General features: G+C 48.0%; 1 protein-coding gene across 2 annotated transcripts in view; it reads left to right on the top strand.

Annotated features, from left to right (window-relative positions):
- The window catches only part of LOC123745510 (leucine-rich repeat-containing protein 40), a 124,088-nt gene that overhangs the window by 97,084 nt on the left and 8,959 nt on the right, over positions 1-18,045 (top strand). For both annotated transcript variants that reach the window (XR_011224255.1, XM_045726091.2), the window contains exons 11-12: positions 5,445-5,633; positions 14,160-14,345. Coding sequence is in view for 1 of the 2 variants with exons in the window: in XM_045726091.2 (XP_045582047.2) it covers positions 5,445-5,633; positions 14,160-14,345 (375 nt within the window). In the remaining variant the exon portion in view is untranslated. The remainder of the gene's footprint in view (positions 1-5,444; positions 5,634-14,159; positions 14,346-18,045) is intronic.

Raw genomic sequence — 18,045 nt, 5'->3', positions numbered from 1 at the left:
TAGGTACCTGGGAGTTAGACAGCTTCTACGGGCTGCTTCTTGGGGGGGTGTGAAACAAAAAGGAGGCCTGATCGAGTACTGGGCTGCAGGGATGCTAAACCCCGAAATCATCTCAAGATAATCTCAAGATAAGATGCCCTCCGTCGGGTCATCTTGGAGTTGGTGCACCTGGGGCATAGTCAAAATGATCCCGTTCTTCAGGTGGGTTTACCGCCTGTTTCCAGTGCTGAAACGGGACTGTGCAGATCTGCATTTCATTCTGGACTTGTCTCGTCTGAACCCCTAGATTCTTTGCCCCTCCTTTTGGATGACCACTCTGTCTCAGGTCCGGCTCCTGTTGGAGTCGGGTGCTTGAATGGTATCTCTGGACTTTCAGGATGCGTATTGGCATATTCCCATTCATCCGGAGTTCAGGGACTGGTTAGGTTTCGTGATGGGGAGACAAGCTTACCGCTTTCGTTGCCTTCCTTTTGGCTTGAATCTGGCACCTCGCGTATTCACGCATCTACCCGGGTCATGGTAACCCATCTGCATCTGCTAGGGGTTCGGGTCCTGGCCTACCTTGGTAACTGGCTGGTGTGGGCTCCCAGTCAGTCTGCTTGTCTGCTCACCAGGGGTGTGGTTCTCTCCCAGCTCGCTGGGTTTAGGTTCCTGGTGAACTGGAGGAAGTCCCATCTGGTTCCGCCCCAGGTTCGGACCTGGTAGCCACGACGACTCCGGAACCTTGTAATGCACCTAATAAGTTGAGCAATAACCAAACTCAAAAGAGGCTGGATGCATCACCAAGGCATAAACTGGTTCACATAGGAGGTAAGCACAGAGGGCCTCCCGATCCTCCGAAGAGGAAATACGAGAGGAAAGAAACTTCTGAAAAGACAATCTCCAGAGCCCAAAGGCACCCAGAAACGAACTCCAGGGGAAGGGGGGGAGAGCCCCACCTAAGGCAAACTTACAAAGGAAAGGGGGATACAAAAACCCCATACCCTGCAAAAGCAGACCCCGTGCAGGGTGCACAAGGGTCTAAGGGCCCATTTGAAGCTGGAGAAATTGCTGACCTGGAGTCTGTGCAAATATCTTTTACTGCTAAAATCAACTATAACATCTAAATTATTGGAGACTACTTAAAAAAGTTTAAATCTGTATTCACCAGAATGTAAGCAGAAGAGATACATAATAATTTACACTTGGAAAATACTAGGAGGACTGGTTCCAAATCTGCACATAGAAAAAACACCACTTGAGACAAGGAGGAATAGCAGGATATGCAAATTAGCCCAATGAAGAGGTGCAATAGGCACACTACGAGAGAACTCTGTCAACATCAAAGGTCTAAGACAATTTAACGCACTACCCTTACACATATGGGAGCATAACTGGCCTACCTCTCGCAGTGTTCAAAAGGGAACTTGGCAATTATCTTCAAAGGATATCTGATCAATCAGGCTGTGATCATATGTCAAGTTGTGAGCAGCTTCATCAAGCAGCTTGCATATGAACATCTGAAGCATATCAAGTCTGTCTGAAACATGTGCCTTTGACATTGCCTTTGTGCCTTTGAAACATTGGCCATTCCATGGGTCCAGACTCATGGAATTAAATTTTTATAAAGAAATGCAAGGTGCCAGTAGCGCAGGCACTCAGTATAGTGTGGAGGAAGAGCTTGGACACGGGGGGTGGTATCAGATGCGCTTAAATCAGGAGACATAGCTCCTCTACACAAGGGAGGGAGCAAAGCATTGGCAAAGAATTATAGACCAGTTGCATTAACATCCCACATAATAAAAGTATTTGAGAGAGTGATCAGGAGTCAGGTCACTAGTTTCATGGAAACCAATGACCTCCACAACCCAGGCCAACATGGATTTAGAGCGGGAAGATCATGCCTCTCACAGCTACTTGACCATTACGATGAAATCACTGAGGCATTAGAAGAAAAACAAAATGCAGATGTGGTATACACAGACTTTGCAAAGACATTCGATAAATGTGACCATGGAGTGATAGCACACAAAATGAGGTCAATGGGAATAACTGGTAAAGTAGGATGCTGGCTGCTCATTTTTCTGTCAAACAAAATACAAAAAGTAACAGTCAACCATATAAAATCGAGTCCAAACGCAGTTAAAAGCTCTTTACCTCAGGGTACAGTCCTTGCACCACTGCTTTTCCTTATTCTCATATCAGATATAGACAAAAATACAAGTTACAGCTTCGTATCATCCTTTGCAGATGGCACAAGAATCAGCATGAAAATTATCTCTGCTGAAGACATTGAAAAACTTCAAACAGATACAGGGGTACCTTGGTTTAAGAGTTTAATCCGTTCATGGAGATGGCTCGTAACCCGAAAACTCGTAAACTGAAGCTAATTTTCCCATAAGAAATAATGGGAAATGAATTAATCCGTTCCTGACTACCCAAAAACTCACTTCAAACTAAATTTTATACCTAATTCATTGAAATCTACACTACAAAAGTATGTTCAAGTTATTACTTACCCTTGCTGATGACTGCTGTTGGCGTATGGAAGATTGTGAGGAGGGGGAGGATGAGAGGTGTTACTGTTTAAAAGGGGAGTCCCCTTCCATTATAACATCAGGCAGTAGAGATTTTTCTGGAGTGCACTCTGGCACGTTTTGCCTGCATACCACTAGGTCCTGGTTGTGGCTCACTGCTTGATTTTCTCACAACGAAACGATCCATTGAAGATTGTTTTCCCTTCTTTGCAACACTTGTCTGTAGTAAGACATCACATTGTCATTTAAAAGGTCAATGCAATGGCCTGCTACAGCTTTATCTGGGTGAGTTTTTTCAACAAAACTTTGCAGTTCTTTCCATACTTGACACATTTTCTTAATAAGGAAGGGACATCCTCTACTGCCTCTATTCACAACTATTTTCTTAGGTTGAACCTTACCACTGGCTTTCTTGGGACCCATGGCGAGATATATAACAACTTTTATGCTAAAATGGCCAAATATCCAACAAAACACTGTAAATCCTGGTGAAGAATTTAGGCAGGATAGTCACTGGGCGCGAGGCACTGGTAAACTGAGGGGCGATTGCTGTGCCACCACGTGCTTGGTCGACCTGTACGCATATCAACACACTCGTATCCCGATGCAACGCTCATATCTCGATGCAAATTTTCCAAGCAATTCCTGCTCGTAACCCGAAAAACTCGTAACCAGAGCCACTCGTAATCCGAGGTACCACTGTATTAATAATGCTTTTGACTGGGCAGCAGACAATAACATGATGTTTAACAGTGATAAATTCCAGGTACTTAGGTACGATAAAAATGAGGAACTTAAACATAAAACAGGGTACAAAACACAATCAAATCTGTCCATAGTAGGAAAACAGCATGTAAAGGATTTGGGAATAATGATGTCTGACGACTCAACGTTTAGGGAGCATAACCAAGCAAATATTGCATCAGCCAGAAAAATGATAGGATGGATTACGAGAACTTTCAAATCCAGGGACCCCATCATAATGGTTGTACTCTTCAAACCACTTGTGCTGTCCTATCTTGAGTACTGCTCAGTACTCACTTTTCCCTTCAGAGCAGGAGAGATTGCTGAAATAGAGGGAATACAGAGAATATATACGGCACACATAGACGCGATAAAGCACCTAAATTATTGGGATCGTCTCAAAGCTCTCCAAATGTACTCACTAGAAAGAAGACGAGAGAGAGATATCAAATAATATATACGTGGGAAAATACCGGAAGGCCAGGTCCCAAATCTACACAGTAAAATAACAACATACTGGAGTGAATGATATGGAAGAAAATTTAGAATTGAACCAGTGAAGAGCAGAGGTGCCATGGGCACAATCAGAGAACACTGTATAAACATCAGAGGTCCGCGGTTGTTCAACGTCCTACCAGCGAACATAAGAAATATTGCCGGAACAACCGTGGACATCAAGAGAAAACTAAATAGTTTTCTTCAAGGAGTGCCATATCAACCAAGCTGTGGTGAATATGTGGGCCTGCGCGCTGCTCCAAGCATCAGTCTGGTGGACCAAACTCGTACAAGTCAAGCCTGGCCTCGAGCCAGGCTTGGAGTAGCAGAACTCCCAGAACCCCATCTAGCAGGTATCAAGCTTGGTTGATTAGACCATTACCCAAGAGGCCTGGTCAGAGACTGGGCCTCAGGGGCATTGTACCTCAGAATCATGGACAGGTAAATGACAGGTATGGTGCTAAGTTACTAATGAAGATAAAGAGACTTAAAAGATTGTCATGCCCATCAAGATGACCTGGACAAAATAAGCTTATGGATCAACACCTGGCAAATGGAATGCAATGTGAATAAATGCCACTTCATAGAATGTGGAATAGGAGAATAAAGGCCCTACACATCCTACAAATTATATGGAAACACATTAAAGAACTCTGACCAAGAAAGAAGTCTAGAGGATGGTTCTGGATAGTAGACTGTCACCAGATGACCACATAAAGGACATTGTACGAGGAGCATGTGCTTTGCTCTCCAAATTTCAGAATTGCTTTTAAATACCTGGATGATAAAATATTTAAGAAACTGTTCACGAATTTTGTGAGACCAAACTTGTAATATGCAACAGTTGTATGGTGTTCATATCTCAAGAAGCACATCAATAAACTGGAAAAGGTGTAAAGACATGCCACAAAGTGGATTCTGGAACCAAAATACAAGAGCTTGTATTTTGTATAAATACAAAATACGTAATTCTGTGGTGCGGGTTCGATTCCCGCACGAGGCAGAAACAAATGGGCAAAGTTTCTTTCACCCTGAATGCTCCTGTTACCTAGCAGTAAATAGGTACCTGGGAGTTAGTCAGCTGTCACGGGCTGCTTCCTGGGGGTGGAGGCCTGGTCTAGGACCGGGCCGCGGGGACACTAAAGCCCCGAAATCATCTCAAGATAACCTCAAGATAGCTATAGGTAGTAGCTAGAGATGTTAAATATGCTAAAGCTAAAAGATTGAAGAAAAAGTGGTGATATGATGACTGTTATACCTAGAAAATAGTAACAGAAATTGATAAAGAGGAATTCTTGAAACCTGCATCTTTCAAGAGCAAGATATCATAGATTCAAGCTAAGGAAATAAGTGTCAAAAATAATAGAAAATTGTCTTTTGGAGTCATAGTTAAAGACAGTTGGAACAAGTTAAGTGAGAAGTCAGTGGATGCAAAAGTTGTCAGTAGTTTCAAAGCGTGTTATAACAAGGAACAGTACTGGGAAGACGCGACACTACGAGCGTAGCTCTCATTCTATAACCTAGGTAATTACCTTGACATACAGAGGGAGCTAATGGGAGAGGGTATTTGGAAATGGACTGGGATGGGATATACATTGCTATCGTGATGTTAATATGAACATAGTTAATAGTATACAGTATGCCTTATTATAGAATGCTGTAATGATGTTGGTAATGTTATTTTTGCAGATTGGTTATGCTGTCACAGCACGTATCAGAAATCATGCTGGGGATGAACAAACTTACGTCTCTTCCATCGTGGATTGGAAATTTCCAGCATTTGCAATTCCTTGACTTACAAGCAAACCAGCTCCGTGATTTACCCACTGATTTGGCCGAGCTATTGTATCTTCGTGAGATAAACCTTACAGCTAACAGGTATACTTCATAAATATTAATTTTAGTAAGTCTTTCAAGTTTATGAAGTATTTGTATTTTACTACAAATGTTGGGATATAGTAAGATGGAAGGCAGTTAGGTTTGAAGATAAATGAATGAAATTGATGAAAGTATTAAGTTCAAGCAGAGGAATGACTGATCTGGATTTTAGGTTGTGAATGAAGTAGGAAAGGTATTATTTCTGAGGGGGGGGGGGGGTAGCCCCTACGGTTTCCCGGAGCTATCCAGGCTGATATGGATATCCCTAACTTTGGCATCAGTCGATGTTGGTGGAGTTCTAGGCCTACCAAGGACCATGAGCTAAAACCTTGCCCCCCTCAGAGAGGCACGAGGAGCAATGGCTTATAGCCAAAATTACAATGCACATGTAATTTTGGAGCATTCTATATATGCCATTGACCAGGACAGGCAACCAGAAAGGTAAGCGCCCCAAAACAAACCCCTATTCTGGTTAAAAACGACAAAAATAGACAAACTAGTGGACAGAACTCTCCAAAATGAAGATAAGCAAACAAGCATGACATCACACAAGCCACGCCTCTGTCTGCGCAGCTCCCCCCACCCCGGGATGGGGAAGGGGGAGCCCCAGACCCCAGCACCGGCGATCCACTCTGCAGTTCTTCGGCTGATGGGATACAGCTTGGTCGTTGTGGCTCCAGATCCGGACTTTTGTTGTACTGTTCTCTGTTTCAGTACTGCTCTTACAGTGGTGTGCAAGCTGGGAGTCATATTCACAAGTACCCGGGCTGCATGTGCTTAGGGTCACCTTCCCTGAGTGCCCTGTACGTACCACCCTTGGGGCTTGGAGTTCCTTTCCATAAGTCACCTTGGGTCTACCTCTCTTGGTCTTTTGCTGCTTGGCGATTGAATGCCCAGAGTGTTTTGGGGGGGAAGGGGTTCCTCCCTAGTTTTCCTTGTGGTAAGTGGTAGTTTCTGTGGGGAGCCCCTAGATAAATGAATGAGCTCCAGGCTTCCTGGAGCTTATCAGGCTAATGTGTTTTATATTAGACAGGGACATTAGCTATGAAGTTCGGGCCTGCCAGGGACCATGAGCCAGAACCTGGCCCCTTCAGAGAGGTTTCAGGGAGCAATGGCCCTGGAAAACCCCCTTGTGGTTCAGGTTTTTCCTTATCTGATATCGACCAGGGTTAGGCACCCAGAAAGGTAGGCATAACAAAACAAACCCCACATGGTAAGAAACTAAAACCAAAAACCAAACAGAGAGGTAGAACTTCCTTCAATCCCAAGGAAACAAGCAAACAAGGAAACATCACTCTCTACTGCCGCGCCGCTCATCCGCGCAGCCTTCCCCTCCCCAAGAGGGGGAGCCCAGACCTCACCGCGCCAGCTGCATAGCACTCCAGTTCATAAGCTAAAGTCAACCGGGACAGACGCTTCTCTGGCCTCAGTTTCCTAGGCGGTGTTTGCCTTTGTGGCGCTCACTGCTGTGTTTTTGTGTTGTGTGGTAGCCAGGTGTTCCTCATTAATAACAGTGCACTTAGGGGCTTCCTTCCCTAAGCACCCTGTGAGTACTGCTCCTGCGTGACAGGGTTATCTTTCCTGGGGTGTTTGGGCACCATTCCCGTAGAGGTTCTTGCTGCTCAGCATTTGCCTCACCCTTGGGGCCAGCTGGGGCTTGGGGCCCCTTGTTTGGCCCTGGGTAGGGACTGATATTGTGCTGGTTAGGGCATCAAGGTGTTGTGCGGCCTGCCACGCACGCGACGACCGGTTCCTGTTGCCTCTGGGGATGGTGTACTTTTGCGGGGTTTTTCTTTTGTTTTTCTTTTAATTTTCCTGGTGGGGGTCTGCCTAATGTGGCTCTAGTTCCACTAGTAGTGTTTGGCGGCCCTCTGCTAGGCCCCCGTGATTGTACATGTTGCAGGGGTTTTCAGTGTTATACTCTACCCCTTGTTAATTTTGGGTGTTTAACCAGTTAGCAACACCTTGCCCGAGCTTCCCATAGTTGTTACCCTACGGGCCCTTGAAAACCCTGTCGGGGCTCGATGAACCAGTGGATGCATCTTCCGGGTTCCAACCCGTCTTGTGCGAGTTCGTTGGTTGCTGTGCCCTTGTCTCAGGGTGACAGTCGCCTCCTTTACCTCCGTCATGCTGCCTGTTGGGTCACTAACACCTTGACCCGGAGTCTTGTGAGTTGTGTTCTCTGCTTGTTCTCCAGTACTCTTATGATGTCCTTACTGTTAGAGTACAGGCGGCATCCACGATGCATGCTCAGTTTAGGTTGCTGCAACGCGCTAGGTTGGTTTCCCACCCGGATGCCTCGGGGCCGTCCCGTTTTGGTTAGGTGTTGTTCGCCCCTTTCCCTTCCCTGTCTCCGGTTCCAAACCGTCTGCGGTTTTCGGGGTTGGGGCAGGGTTTAGTTGGTGCTGAGACTCGGGCGGCATCTGGGGCTGACCTGTTCGGGTTGGGGACGGAGGCTTTCGAACCTGCTCCTCCTGCCGAGGCTTCTGGGTCTAACCACCGGCCCTTTCTTTGATACCTTTTCCCGGGACTCTTCCTTTTCTTTAATGGCAGAGGGCATGGAGGACAGCTCTGCCCCGGGGCCTCTGTTGCAGATTTCCGGGGCTGTAGGGGGTGCCCGCTAGCAGTTCTGGGGCTGTTTGCCCCTGCCTGGGTTTTCTGCTTTCTGGGAGAGTGGTTTTTGTCCCTCTCGTCTGCCTACATCCCACATTTGCTGGCGTGTTTTCAGATCTCTTGTATCGGTCGCGTCTCCTTTTGTTATGGTGGACATTTTTTTCTGTGGGTTTCTTCCCTGCCTGGCTACCGGGACAGCGCTGCGGTTTGTTTATTTGTGCCTGGGTGTGCAAGCTTGCACACCTCAGCTGTAACAGCGCCGCAGGAGAGAGAGACAAGGAAGCCCTCCGAGAGTCTCACACAAGACCCAGCCAAGTCCGAACCTGAGTGGGAACCAAATAGGACTTCCTCCAGTTCACCAAGAACCCGAACCCGGCAAGCTGGGAAAGAACCAAATCCCAGGCGAGCAGACACGTGGACTGGCTGGGAGCCCACACCAGCCAGTCGTCAAGGTAAGCCAGAACCCAAACCCCAAACAGATGCAAACGGGTCACCACGACCGTGGTAAGGCGTGGGAACACTCGAGGTGCTAGATTCAAGCCGAATGGAAGGCAATGAAAGTGGTAAGCTTGTCACCCCACGACAAAACCAAGCCAGTCACTGAACCCGGGATGAATCGGGACATGCCAATATGCGTCCTGGAGGTCCAGAGACACCATCCAGGCACCCAGCGCCAAAAGCAGCCGGACCTGAGACAGAGTGGTCATTCGAAACGAGGGGCAAAAGACCCAGGGATTCAGACGAGACATGTCCAGTATGAATCACAGATCCGCACAATCCCGTTTCGGAACTGAAAACAGGCGGGAAACCCGCCTGAGGGATGTTGTTGTTTTTAACCACACCCAAGCGAACCCACTCCCGGATGACCTGACAGAGCACAGGAGAAGAGACCTGCCCTGCCAGCCCCAATCACCCTGGAGGAGAAGGAGCGACCTAACGCCACCGCAGCCGGGAAGAAACTACCCAAAATGCCCATGAATCGTGAGACCAGGCGAGAGCAAAAAGCGCGAGCCTCCCCCTATCACCCCGTCAACAGGGCAACCTTGACAGCGACCCACGAAAAGGCCAACCGACGCTCAGAGCAATCACTGTGCCGACCAGACGCCAACGGCTCCAGTGGAAGTGCCGGCCCAGAACCTGGCACTACTGGCTTACGACGACCGAAGGAACCCCGAGACCTGGCATGACCTTTCTGGGCAGGACCACCACGGCCCCCCCCCCCCCCCCCCCCCCGGAGAACAAACAAGTCCAACATACGCCGGCAAGTAGACAAAGCCGCTTGCAGAAAATGCACCACCGCAGACTCTGCAAACATCAACAGATATAACAGGGACTTAAATCAAAGAGCCAGCGCTCAAGCCGATTCCAAAAATTGGACGAGCACCGCCCGTCGGCACACGAGATAAGAAGCAGAGAGATACCGCCTTCCTCAGAATCGGTGCAAACAACTTCAACAAGGCATCCGACGCCCAAGCTGCCGAAGCAAACATCGACTCAGATCCCAGTCCCTGCACATCCTTGCTGAGTCAGTCCGAAGACAGCTCCAGCAGAGAAAAGAAAAGCAAGACTGAAGCCAAATGCCCACGGGCGCGCAAGTCCTCGACAACCAGGGACGCCGAAAGGGGTGAAACCTGCGCGTGAAGCTGAATTTGACCGACATCACAAGGAAGTACGGGGGCGAACAAGCAAGCATTGAGGTGCTCAAATTCGCCCCTAGATAAACCTGAACAACCATTGTCATTTCCCGCCATTCAAGCGCACGGGTCCAACAGAACGAATGCCATGCCCCCAACAAAAAAAAGGGGCAGTCTACCAACCAGGAAGACTCCGGCACTCGCAACACATCCTGATAAAAAATAAGGAGCCAAACTCAAAAGAAGAAGGATCCATTACCGAGGCGTAAGCCGGGTCTCGCAAGGGCTTCCCACGCCACCTTTGATGTGATGTTGGAAGCCAAAAACCTCTGGAAGGAAGGAAGGAAGGAACTCAAGGGAACCCGGAACCGAACTCGTGGAGGAGTTGCATCCACATCAAATTGGTACAGGGAGGGGGGATAGGAAAACCCCTACGACTGTAACAACAAGCCCCACGCTGAGGGTACCAACACCCAAGCAGGGTCAAACTGGGCCCAAGCACCCCAAGTTGACTCCTCCCCAGCCCTGGGAACCGTCATGTCAGGACCCGGAGCCGAGGTGTCCTCCAAACCCGTTGCCTCTGAAGAAAAGGCAGAGTCCGTCGGGAAAGTCGGGATGAAGGGGGCCGCTGGCATAGCCCAAAGGCAGGGTCAAACTGGGCCCAAGCACCCCAAGTCGACTCCTCCTCAGCCCCAGGAACCGTCATGTCAGGACCTGGGGCCGAGGTGTCCTCTAAACCCCTCTACCTCTGAAGAAAAGGCAGGAGGAACAGGCTCGAGTGCCTCCGCCGCTGATCCGGAAGGGGTATGCCCCGAAGCTGCTTGAGACTCACCTCCAGGTAAACCCTGCCCCGACTCTAAAACCCTCAGACGTTTGGGAGCCGGGAGCAGAGGGGGGAGGGGGCAGCATGAACCACAGCAGGGGAAGAACTAGGGGATGCAGACGAAATCAAAGTCGAGGCGACTAACACCCCCAAGTCCGAGTCCCTATAACCAAAGTGGGGCAGCTGCGGCATCTGGAAAGGCAACTGACCTTGCGCGTTGCAGCAACCTAAACCTTGCGGGCAACGCCGAAGTTGCTGGCACCCGAATATCCTCTCATTATACTGGGTGAATTGGAGTACAAGCAAGGAACACCACTCGCAGGACCTGCATCTGCCTTGCGTTAGATGCTGCATCACCGACTGCCTCTTCGGGTTTTTCAGGGTTCAGTGCCTTGGCACTTATCTGAGCCCTCGCTTGATGTGTTCATGGATGCATCATCTCTCGGCTGGGGCTTTGTGACCAGTGCTCACCAGGCCGGCCAGGGGCGGTAGGGTACATCCTTCCGTCGGGCCCACAACATGGTGCAGGAGTTCGCGGCGGTGTGGTTTGCACTTCGGAGGATTTGGGTCGCCCGCGGATCGATGATCCAGCTCCGTTCGGACTGCACACTGGTGGTTCATTGCCTGAACCAAGGGGGTTCGATGCGGTCCTTGGCTCTTTGGGGCTGAGCGCTTCGGGTGATTCATCTGCTGAGTTCTCGGGGTTGGGCTCTCCTGGCGGTTCAGGGAGTGTCCAACGTCTTGGCGGAAGGTTTGTCTCGTTTCGTTCCCCTTTCCCTGGAATGGACGGTCAACGCTGACTCGTTCAGTTGGCTCTGCCAGATGTTCGAGCGCCCCGAGGTGGACATCATCGCGCCGGCGTGGTCGCGGCAACTTCCGCTATATGTGGCGCCCTTTCCCGACTGTGAGACTGTCGGGGTCAATGCCTTTCGGCAGGACTGGTCGAGGTGGGTGTTTCTGTACCTCTTTCCCCCGGTTCAGCTGTTGCTCTTGGTCCTGACTTGCTTGGAGACTTACCAGGGGACAGTAGTCCTCTTGGCCCCTTGGTGGCCGGCCCAGCCGTGGTTTCAGGTGCTGCTTTCTCAGTGCTCGAACCCGGAGTTTTTCACGCGGCTGCACCTCTTTCAGCAGATCGGACCAGTGCGTCACGTGGCTGGTTTGATCTTCTCTTCAAGTTTTCGCATATGGTATTTTTGACTCGAGTTTATCATTGTTCCTATGGTGATCAGGATGCTTCCTTGTTAGTGTCCCACCTGCAGGCTTCGTCTCGGCGGCAGTATGAAGTTTCCTGCTGGTCCTTCCATTTCTTTTTGACTCTTCGTCGTTGTGCTTTGCTTTCTGTTCAGGTGGTGGTGTCCTTTCTCTCTCTTAGTTGTTCCAGGACTGTCATCTTATGTTGAAAACGGTTGCCTCGTATCGTGCGGCACTGGTGGAACCGCTTCAGCTTGCTTTCGGTATTGATGTTACTTCTGCGCCGTTTCGCAAGCTGTCTCGTGCGTTGTTTTACCTCTAGCCTGCGCATGCGCCACCTGAGCTGTTCTGGGCGTTGGACAGTGTTCTCCTTTCTCTCTCCTCAGTTTGTTATGGCCCCTTCGGTTTAGTGTTGTTTCTCGAAGGCTCTTTTCCTCTTGACTTTAGCCTCTGGGGTTCGAGTTGGGGAGCTTCATGCTCAACTCCGGCACAGGGGTGTCTGCTCTTTCGGTCGTGGCAGTTGGTTTGTTCGTCTGCAGCCGTCTCCTTCTTTTCTGGCGAAGAATGAGACGGCTGCTTTCCGGAAGGGTCCTTGGATTGTTGATGCTTGGTTGGTCAGGCCAGGGGTGCATCATGCTTTGTGTCCAGTTGTGACCCTCCTCCGTTATATGCATGCCACGGCTTCTGTGTCCGGGGACGCACTTTGGGTTGATCCAGTTTCCCTCGTTCCCTGTTCGCGGGTGCGGGTCTCCCAGGTCGTCCACAAGGTTATCAAGGCTAGCTAGCCTGTGGTCTATCCCCGTGCCCATGACGTTTGTAAGTTTACAACTCTTGCTGCCGTCTTTGGCAACATGTCCTGAGCTGAAATTCGGGCACAGGGTTTTTGGTGGTCGAGCAGGGTCTTGGCTGCGCTCTACCTAGTGCACGTTCCTGGGCCTAGTCGGGCCTGTGTCGCTTAGGGTTGGCGGCTTCAGCCTGTCTCGACTTCGAGTTGAGGTGTGAAGCACTGGCCGCCTCCCGGATAAGTCCCTTCCTTTATGTTGTTTTTGGTGAAGTAGCTCTGGGAAGTCATAGGGGCTCCCCTGAGAAAACCAGGGTTGAATGTAATGAAACGCCATTTTCTGGGTGAGTCCCGGAGGCTACCTGCAACCCTCCAGTCGACGGTTTTCGCGTATTTTGATATCCAGCCTTGGAACTGCAATGTGGATCGCCTATGTGGGGGTCTGGGGCTTCACCTTCCCCCTCCCAGAAAGTATTGAGAGAGGAACAACAAGAGGAATTCCTACCTTTTTGGGTGCCTGACCTGGTAGGTGGCCGACATAGACTCCTTCCAATTACACTGGGATGTCTATAAGCCATTGCTCCTCCTGCCTCTCTAGAAGGGTCCAGGTTCTGGCTCTGGTCCCCGGTAGGCTAGAACTCCATCGATTGACTGTTGTCTTGGTCTAATACGGTATATGCACATCAGCCCGATATAGCTCCTAGGAACCAAAGGGGCTAATTACAGAAAAGTTTTTGGCCATCTCCACCAATATTTCACACTCCAACTTTAATTTGGAGAATCCCTAGAGTTAAGAATTTAATCCAAAGAGAATCAGATGAGAGGTGTGAATAACTAATAATATTTCTGATATCATTTAACTTCGATCTACCTCAAGATAACCAAGAAGATACACCGGACCAGCCTATGTCCGTCTTGTATCCCCAGACCATTTCTCCTACATTTTGGGTAAGGCTTGCCTAAGGATGTGGTTTCTACCTCTAAACAGACATTATCTTATAGGTATAGAGTATTTGGACAGTTATCTGACAGTTTAGTGGCTTTTGAGTCTTGTGAACCCAGTAGTTGTCTGTACAGCTTTGCTGAAATGGCAGAATGTTATTTGCTTCCTCCACTTTTTGTGAAGGGGACACGTTTTGGCTCTGGACTCTAGTAGGCCAAATGAACTCGTTCAACTGATGTGTTGGATAGATTTGAAGCAATCTCAGTGATATCAGTACAGTGAGCCACTGTTTTCTCACGGACAGTGAGAAACATTGTTTCTGAGTTACTCTATCAGAAAGGAATACTTTATGGATCTTTCATGTTTTCTTTCCATAATGATGATGCATTGGCTTCTGGTGGCTGCTGCCCAACCAACAACCTACCTTGAGGTTACCTTGAGGTGCTTCCGGGGCTTAGCGTCCCCGCGGCCCGGTCATCGACCAGGCCTCCTGGTTGCTGCACTGATCAACCATGTTTAAGTTGAAAATTATTATTTTCAGGTTTGACCAATTGCCAGCTTGCCTTTATGAAATGGCACAGTTGGAGATACTGTGTGCTGCAGATAACCAGATCAACGCACTTTATGTTGAAGGTCTGAGCAAGTTGAAGCGTTTGGCAACACTTGATCTACATAACAACAATATAGATTTTGTTCCTCCACTTCTAGGAAACATGACACAGCTCAAGTGAGTTACTATTCTTTTCTTTTGTTGAAAAAGTCATTTCATGTAGTGTAGAAAAAGTATACTTTCATAAATTCTTATTAATTATAACTTTTACTTTAATTATTTGCAGAATGGTTTATTTCAGTTACTCTTACTTCAGTAGGTATATCAATATGGATTATTTAACTTAACACTTTCATGCTCATGTCATGTTTGTCATGTTTATTCTTTTGTATAACAGATTTCTGTTTATATCATAAAAATTTACGAACTTATTGACTTGAAACTTGAATAACACCTTCGTTTGCACCAAAAAATGATTGATATTGACTTCAGAAGAATTGGCAGATGTGAGAAGGAAAAAAAAGTACCCAGTAAGGATGACGTTGAAAGGCGGTCAAAGCACTGGACCGAAGTACTCAGAAATAAGATCAAATGACAAAATGGTGAGGGAGAAGAGTGGTCACTAAGGGGGACCAGTCACAGAAGACCAGGAAGGATAAGACATGACCAGAGTGTGGTGAGGGAGAAGAATGGTCACTAAGGGGGACCAGTCACAGAAGACCAGGAAGGATAAGACATGACCAGAGTGTGGTGAGGGAGAAGAGTGGTCACTAAGGGGGACCAGTCACAGAAGACCAGGAAGGATAAGACATGACCAGTGTGTGGTGAGGGAGAAGAGTGGTCACTAAGGGGGACCAGTCACAGAAGACCAGGAGGGATAAGACATGACCAGTGTGTGGTGAGGGAGAAGAGTGGTCACTAAGGGGGACCAGTCACAGAAGACCAGGAGGGATAAGACATGACCAGTGTGTGGTGAGGGAGAAGAGTGGTCACTAAGGGGGACCAGTCACAGAAGACCAGGAGGGATAAGACATGACCAGTGTGTGGTGAGGGAGAAGAGTGGTCACTAAGGGGGACCAGTCACAGAAGACCAGGAAGGATAAGACATGACCAGTGTGTGGTGAGGGAGAAGAGTGGTCACTAAGGGGGACCAGTCACAGAAGACCAGGAAGGATAAGACATGACCAGTGTGTGGTGAGGGAGAAGAGTGGTCACTAAGGGGGACCAGTCACAGAAGACCAGGAAGGATAAGACATGACCAGTGTGTGGTGAGGGAGAAGAGTGGTCACTAAGGGGGACCAGTCACAGAAGACCAGGAAGGATAAGACATGACCAGTGTGTGGTGAGGGAGAAGAGTGGTCACTAAGGGGGACCAGTCACAGAAGACCAGGAAGGATAAGACATGACCAGTGTGTGGTGAGGGAGAAGAGTGGTCACTAAGGGGGACCAGTCACAGAAGACCAGGAAGGATAAGACATGACCAGTGTGTGGTGAGGGAGAAGAGTGGTCACTAAGGGGGACCAGTCACAGAAGACCAGGAAGGATAAGACATGACCAGTGTGGTGAGGGAGAAGAGTGGTCACTAACAGATCACTCAAATGGAAAAGTATGAAGTAATTTTTATTTTGTTACAAGATGACAGGGCTTGTGTGGGTTGGGTTACTTATAGGGCTTGTGTGGGTTGGGTTACTTATAGGGCTTGTGTGGGATGAGTTACTTATAGGGCTTGTGTGGGTTGGGTTACTTATAGGGCTTGTGTGGGTTGGGTTACTTATAGGGCTTGTGTGGGTTGGTTTACTTATAGGGCTTGTGTGGGTTGGGTTACTTATAGGGCTTGTGTGGGTTGGGTTACTTATAGGGCTTGTGTGGGTTGGGTTACTTATAGGGCTTGTGTGGGTTGGGTTACTTATAGGGCTTGTGTGGGTTGGTTTACTTATAGGGCTTGTGTGGGTTGGGTTACTTATAGGGCTTGTGTGGGTTGGGTTACTTATAGGGCTTGTGTGGGTTGGGTTACTTATAGGGCTTGTGTGGGTTGGGTTACTTATAGGGCTTGTGTGGGTTGGGTTACTTATAGGGCTTGTGTGGGTTGGGTTACTTATAGGGCTTGTGTGGGTTGGTTTACTTATAGGGCTTGTGTGGGTTGGGTTACTTATAGGGCTTGTGTGGGTTGGGTTACTTATAGGGCTTGTGTGGGTTGGGTTACTTATAGGGCTTGTGTGGGTTGGGTTACTTATAGGGCTTGTGTGGGTTGGGTTACTTATAGGGCTTGTGTGGGTTGAGTTACTTATAGGGCTTGTGGGGGTTGGGTTACTTATAGGGCTTGTGTGGGTTGGGTTACTTATAGGGCTTGTGTGGGTTGGGTTACTTATAGGGCTTGTGTGGGTTGAGTTACTTATAGGGCTTGTGGGGGTTGGGTTACTTATAGGGCTTGTGTGGGTTGGGTTACTTATAGGGCTTGTGTGGGTTGAGTTACTTATAGGGCTTGTGGGGGTTGGGTTACTTATAGGGCTTGTGTGGGTTGGGTTACTTATAGGGCTTGTGTGGGTTGGGTTACTTATAGGGCTTGTGGGGGTTGGGTTACTTATAGGGCTTGTGTGGGTTAGTGTACCTATGGGGCTTGTGTGAATTGGGTTACTTATAGGGCTTGTGTGGGTTGAGTTACTTATAGGGCTTGTGGGGGTTGGGTTACTTATAGGGCTTGTGTGGGTTGGGTTACTTACAGGGCTTGTGTGGGTTGGGTTACTTACAGGGCTTGTGTGGGTTGGGTTACTTACAGGGCTTGTGTGGGTTGGGTTACTTACAGGGCTTGTGTGGGTTGAGTTACTTAACCACTGTGCTGCGCACCTTTAAAATATAACATTCCTGTAGAGCTCCAAAAATAAATTCTTTGCAAAAAAATATTTTCTTTTCTTGTTAAAATGCATTCTCTGATCACGGGAATATATGATATAATATATGAAATAATGTGTAATTATTTCATGTTATTTCATGTAATATATGAAACGTATATACCGTAGTTAAATGTGTGGAACTTCGCTATTCTCAAAAATACGGAACTCATATATGGTGACACATATATTGCACTATATACGCATGTTATATATCACTATCAACATTTATATGCACCATAACATACTAATAAGCAGTTCTGGTGGGTATGACGATAAAATCAAAACACAGCACGGAGCCACAAGCAGACGACGCCAGCAGTCACATGTTGCAAGACAATGCCCCCAATATCCTATCTTGAGATTATCTTGATTATCCTACACATCTCACTATGACTAGCTACAAAGCTACTGTTATTATCACATTTCTGTCACAAAATCCTGAATATGAATCTATTTCCATAACAAAATGAACAATAGTGAAGGAACATAAGGTAGTTTCATGATACATAGATGCAGGAAACAATGGCTGGGTGCTGTGTCTATTCCTCAGGCTGTGACTACCATAAACAGCATTGTGTTCACTGATATCTGAACATTGTAATATAGTGTTTATGACAGTCAGGATCATCTATAACACTATCAACACAAAATAATTTAAATTACCTATTTTATTCATCATTACTAAGTGGTGCTGCGGCCCCTAGCTGCACAGCTGTGCTGTGTGCGGCTCCTGCATGTGCCAGCCTTGGTCGCTCTCTCAGTATTAAGGCTCTCACAGCCAGCACGGATGCTGATGATTTTTTTCAAGATGGTGTCTGTTTACAGAAGTCCTGAGACACTGGATATGAGCCCCGTGTACCTGTGGGAGTTTTGAATCACTCCCTATTCCTAAAACGCCACATGGCACTCTGCGCACCCTCGATCCAGTGGCACAAGGCGCTCTGTGCAGGGCAATGGTTAAAAGGCTTGTGTGGGTTGGATTACTT

This window comes from Procambarus clarkii, chromosome 71, assembly GCF_040958095.1.
Source record: "Procambarus clarkii isolate CNS0578487 chromosome 71, FALCON_Pclarkii_2.0, whole genome shotgun sequence".
In the NCBI taxonomy this organism is placed as follows: Eukaryota; Metazoa; Arthropoda; class Malacostraca; order Decapoda; family Cambaridae; genus Procambarus; species Procambarus clarkii.
This window is presented reverse-complemented; position numbering and strand designations above follow the sequence as displayed.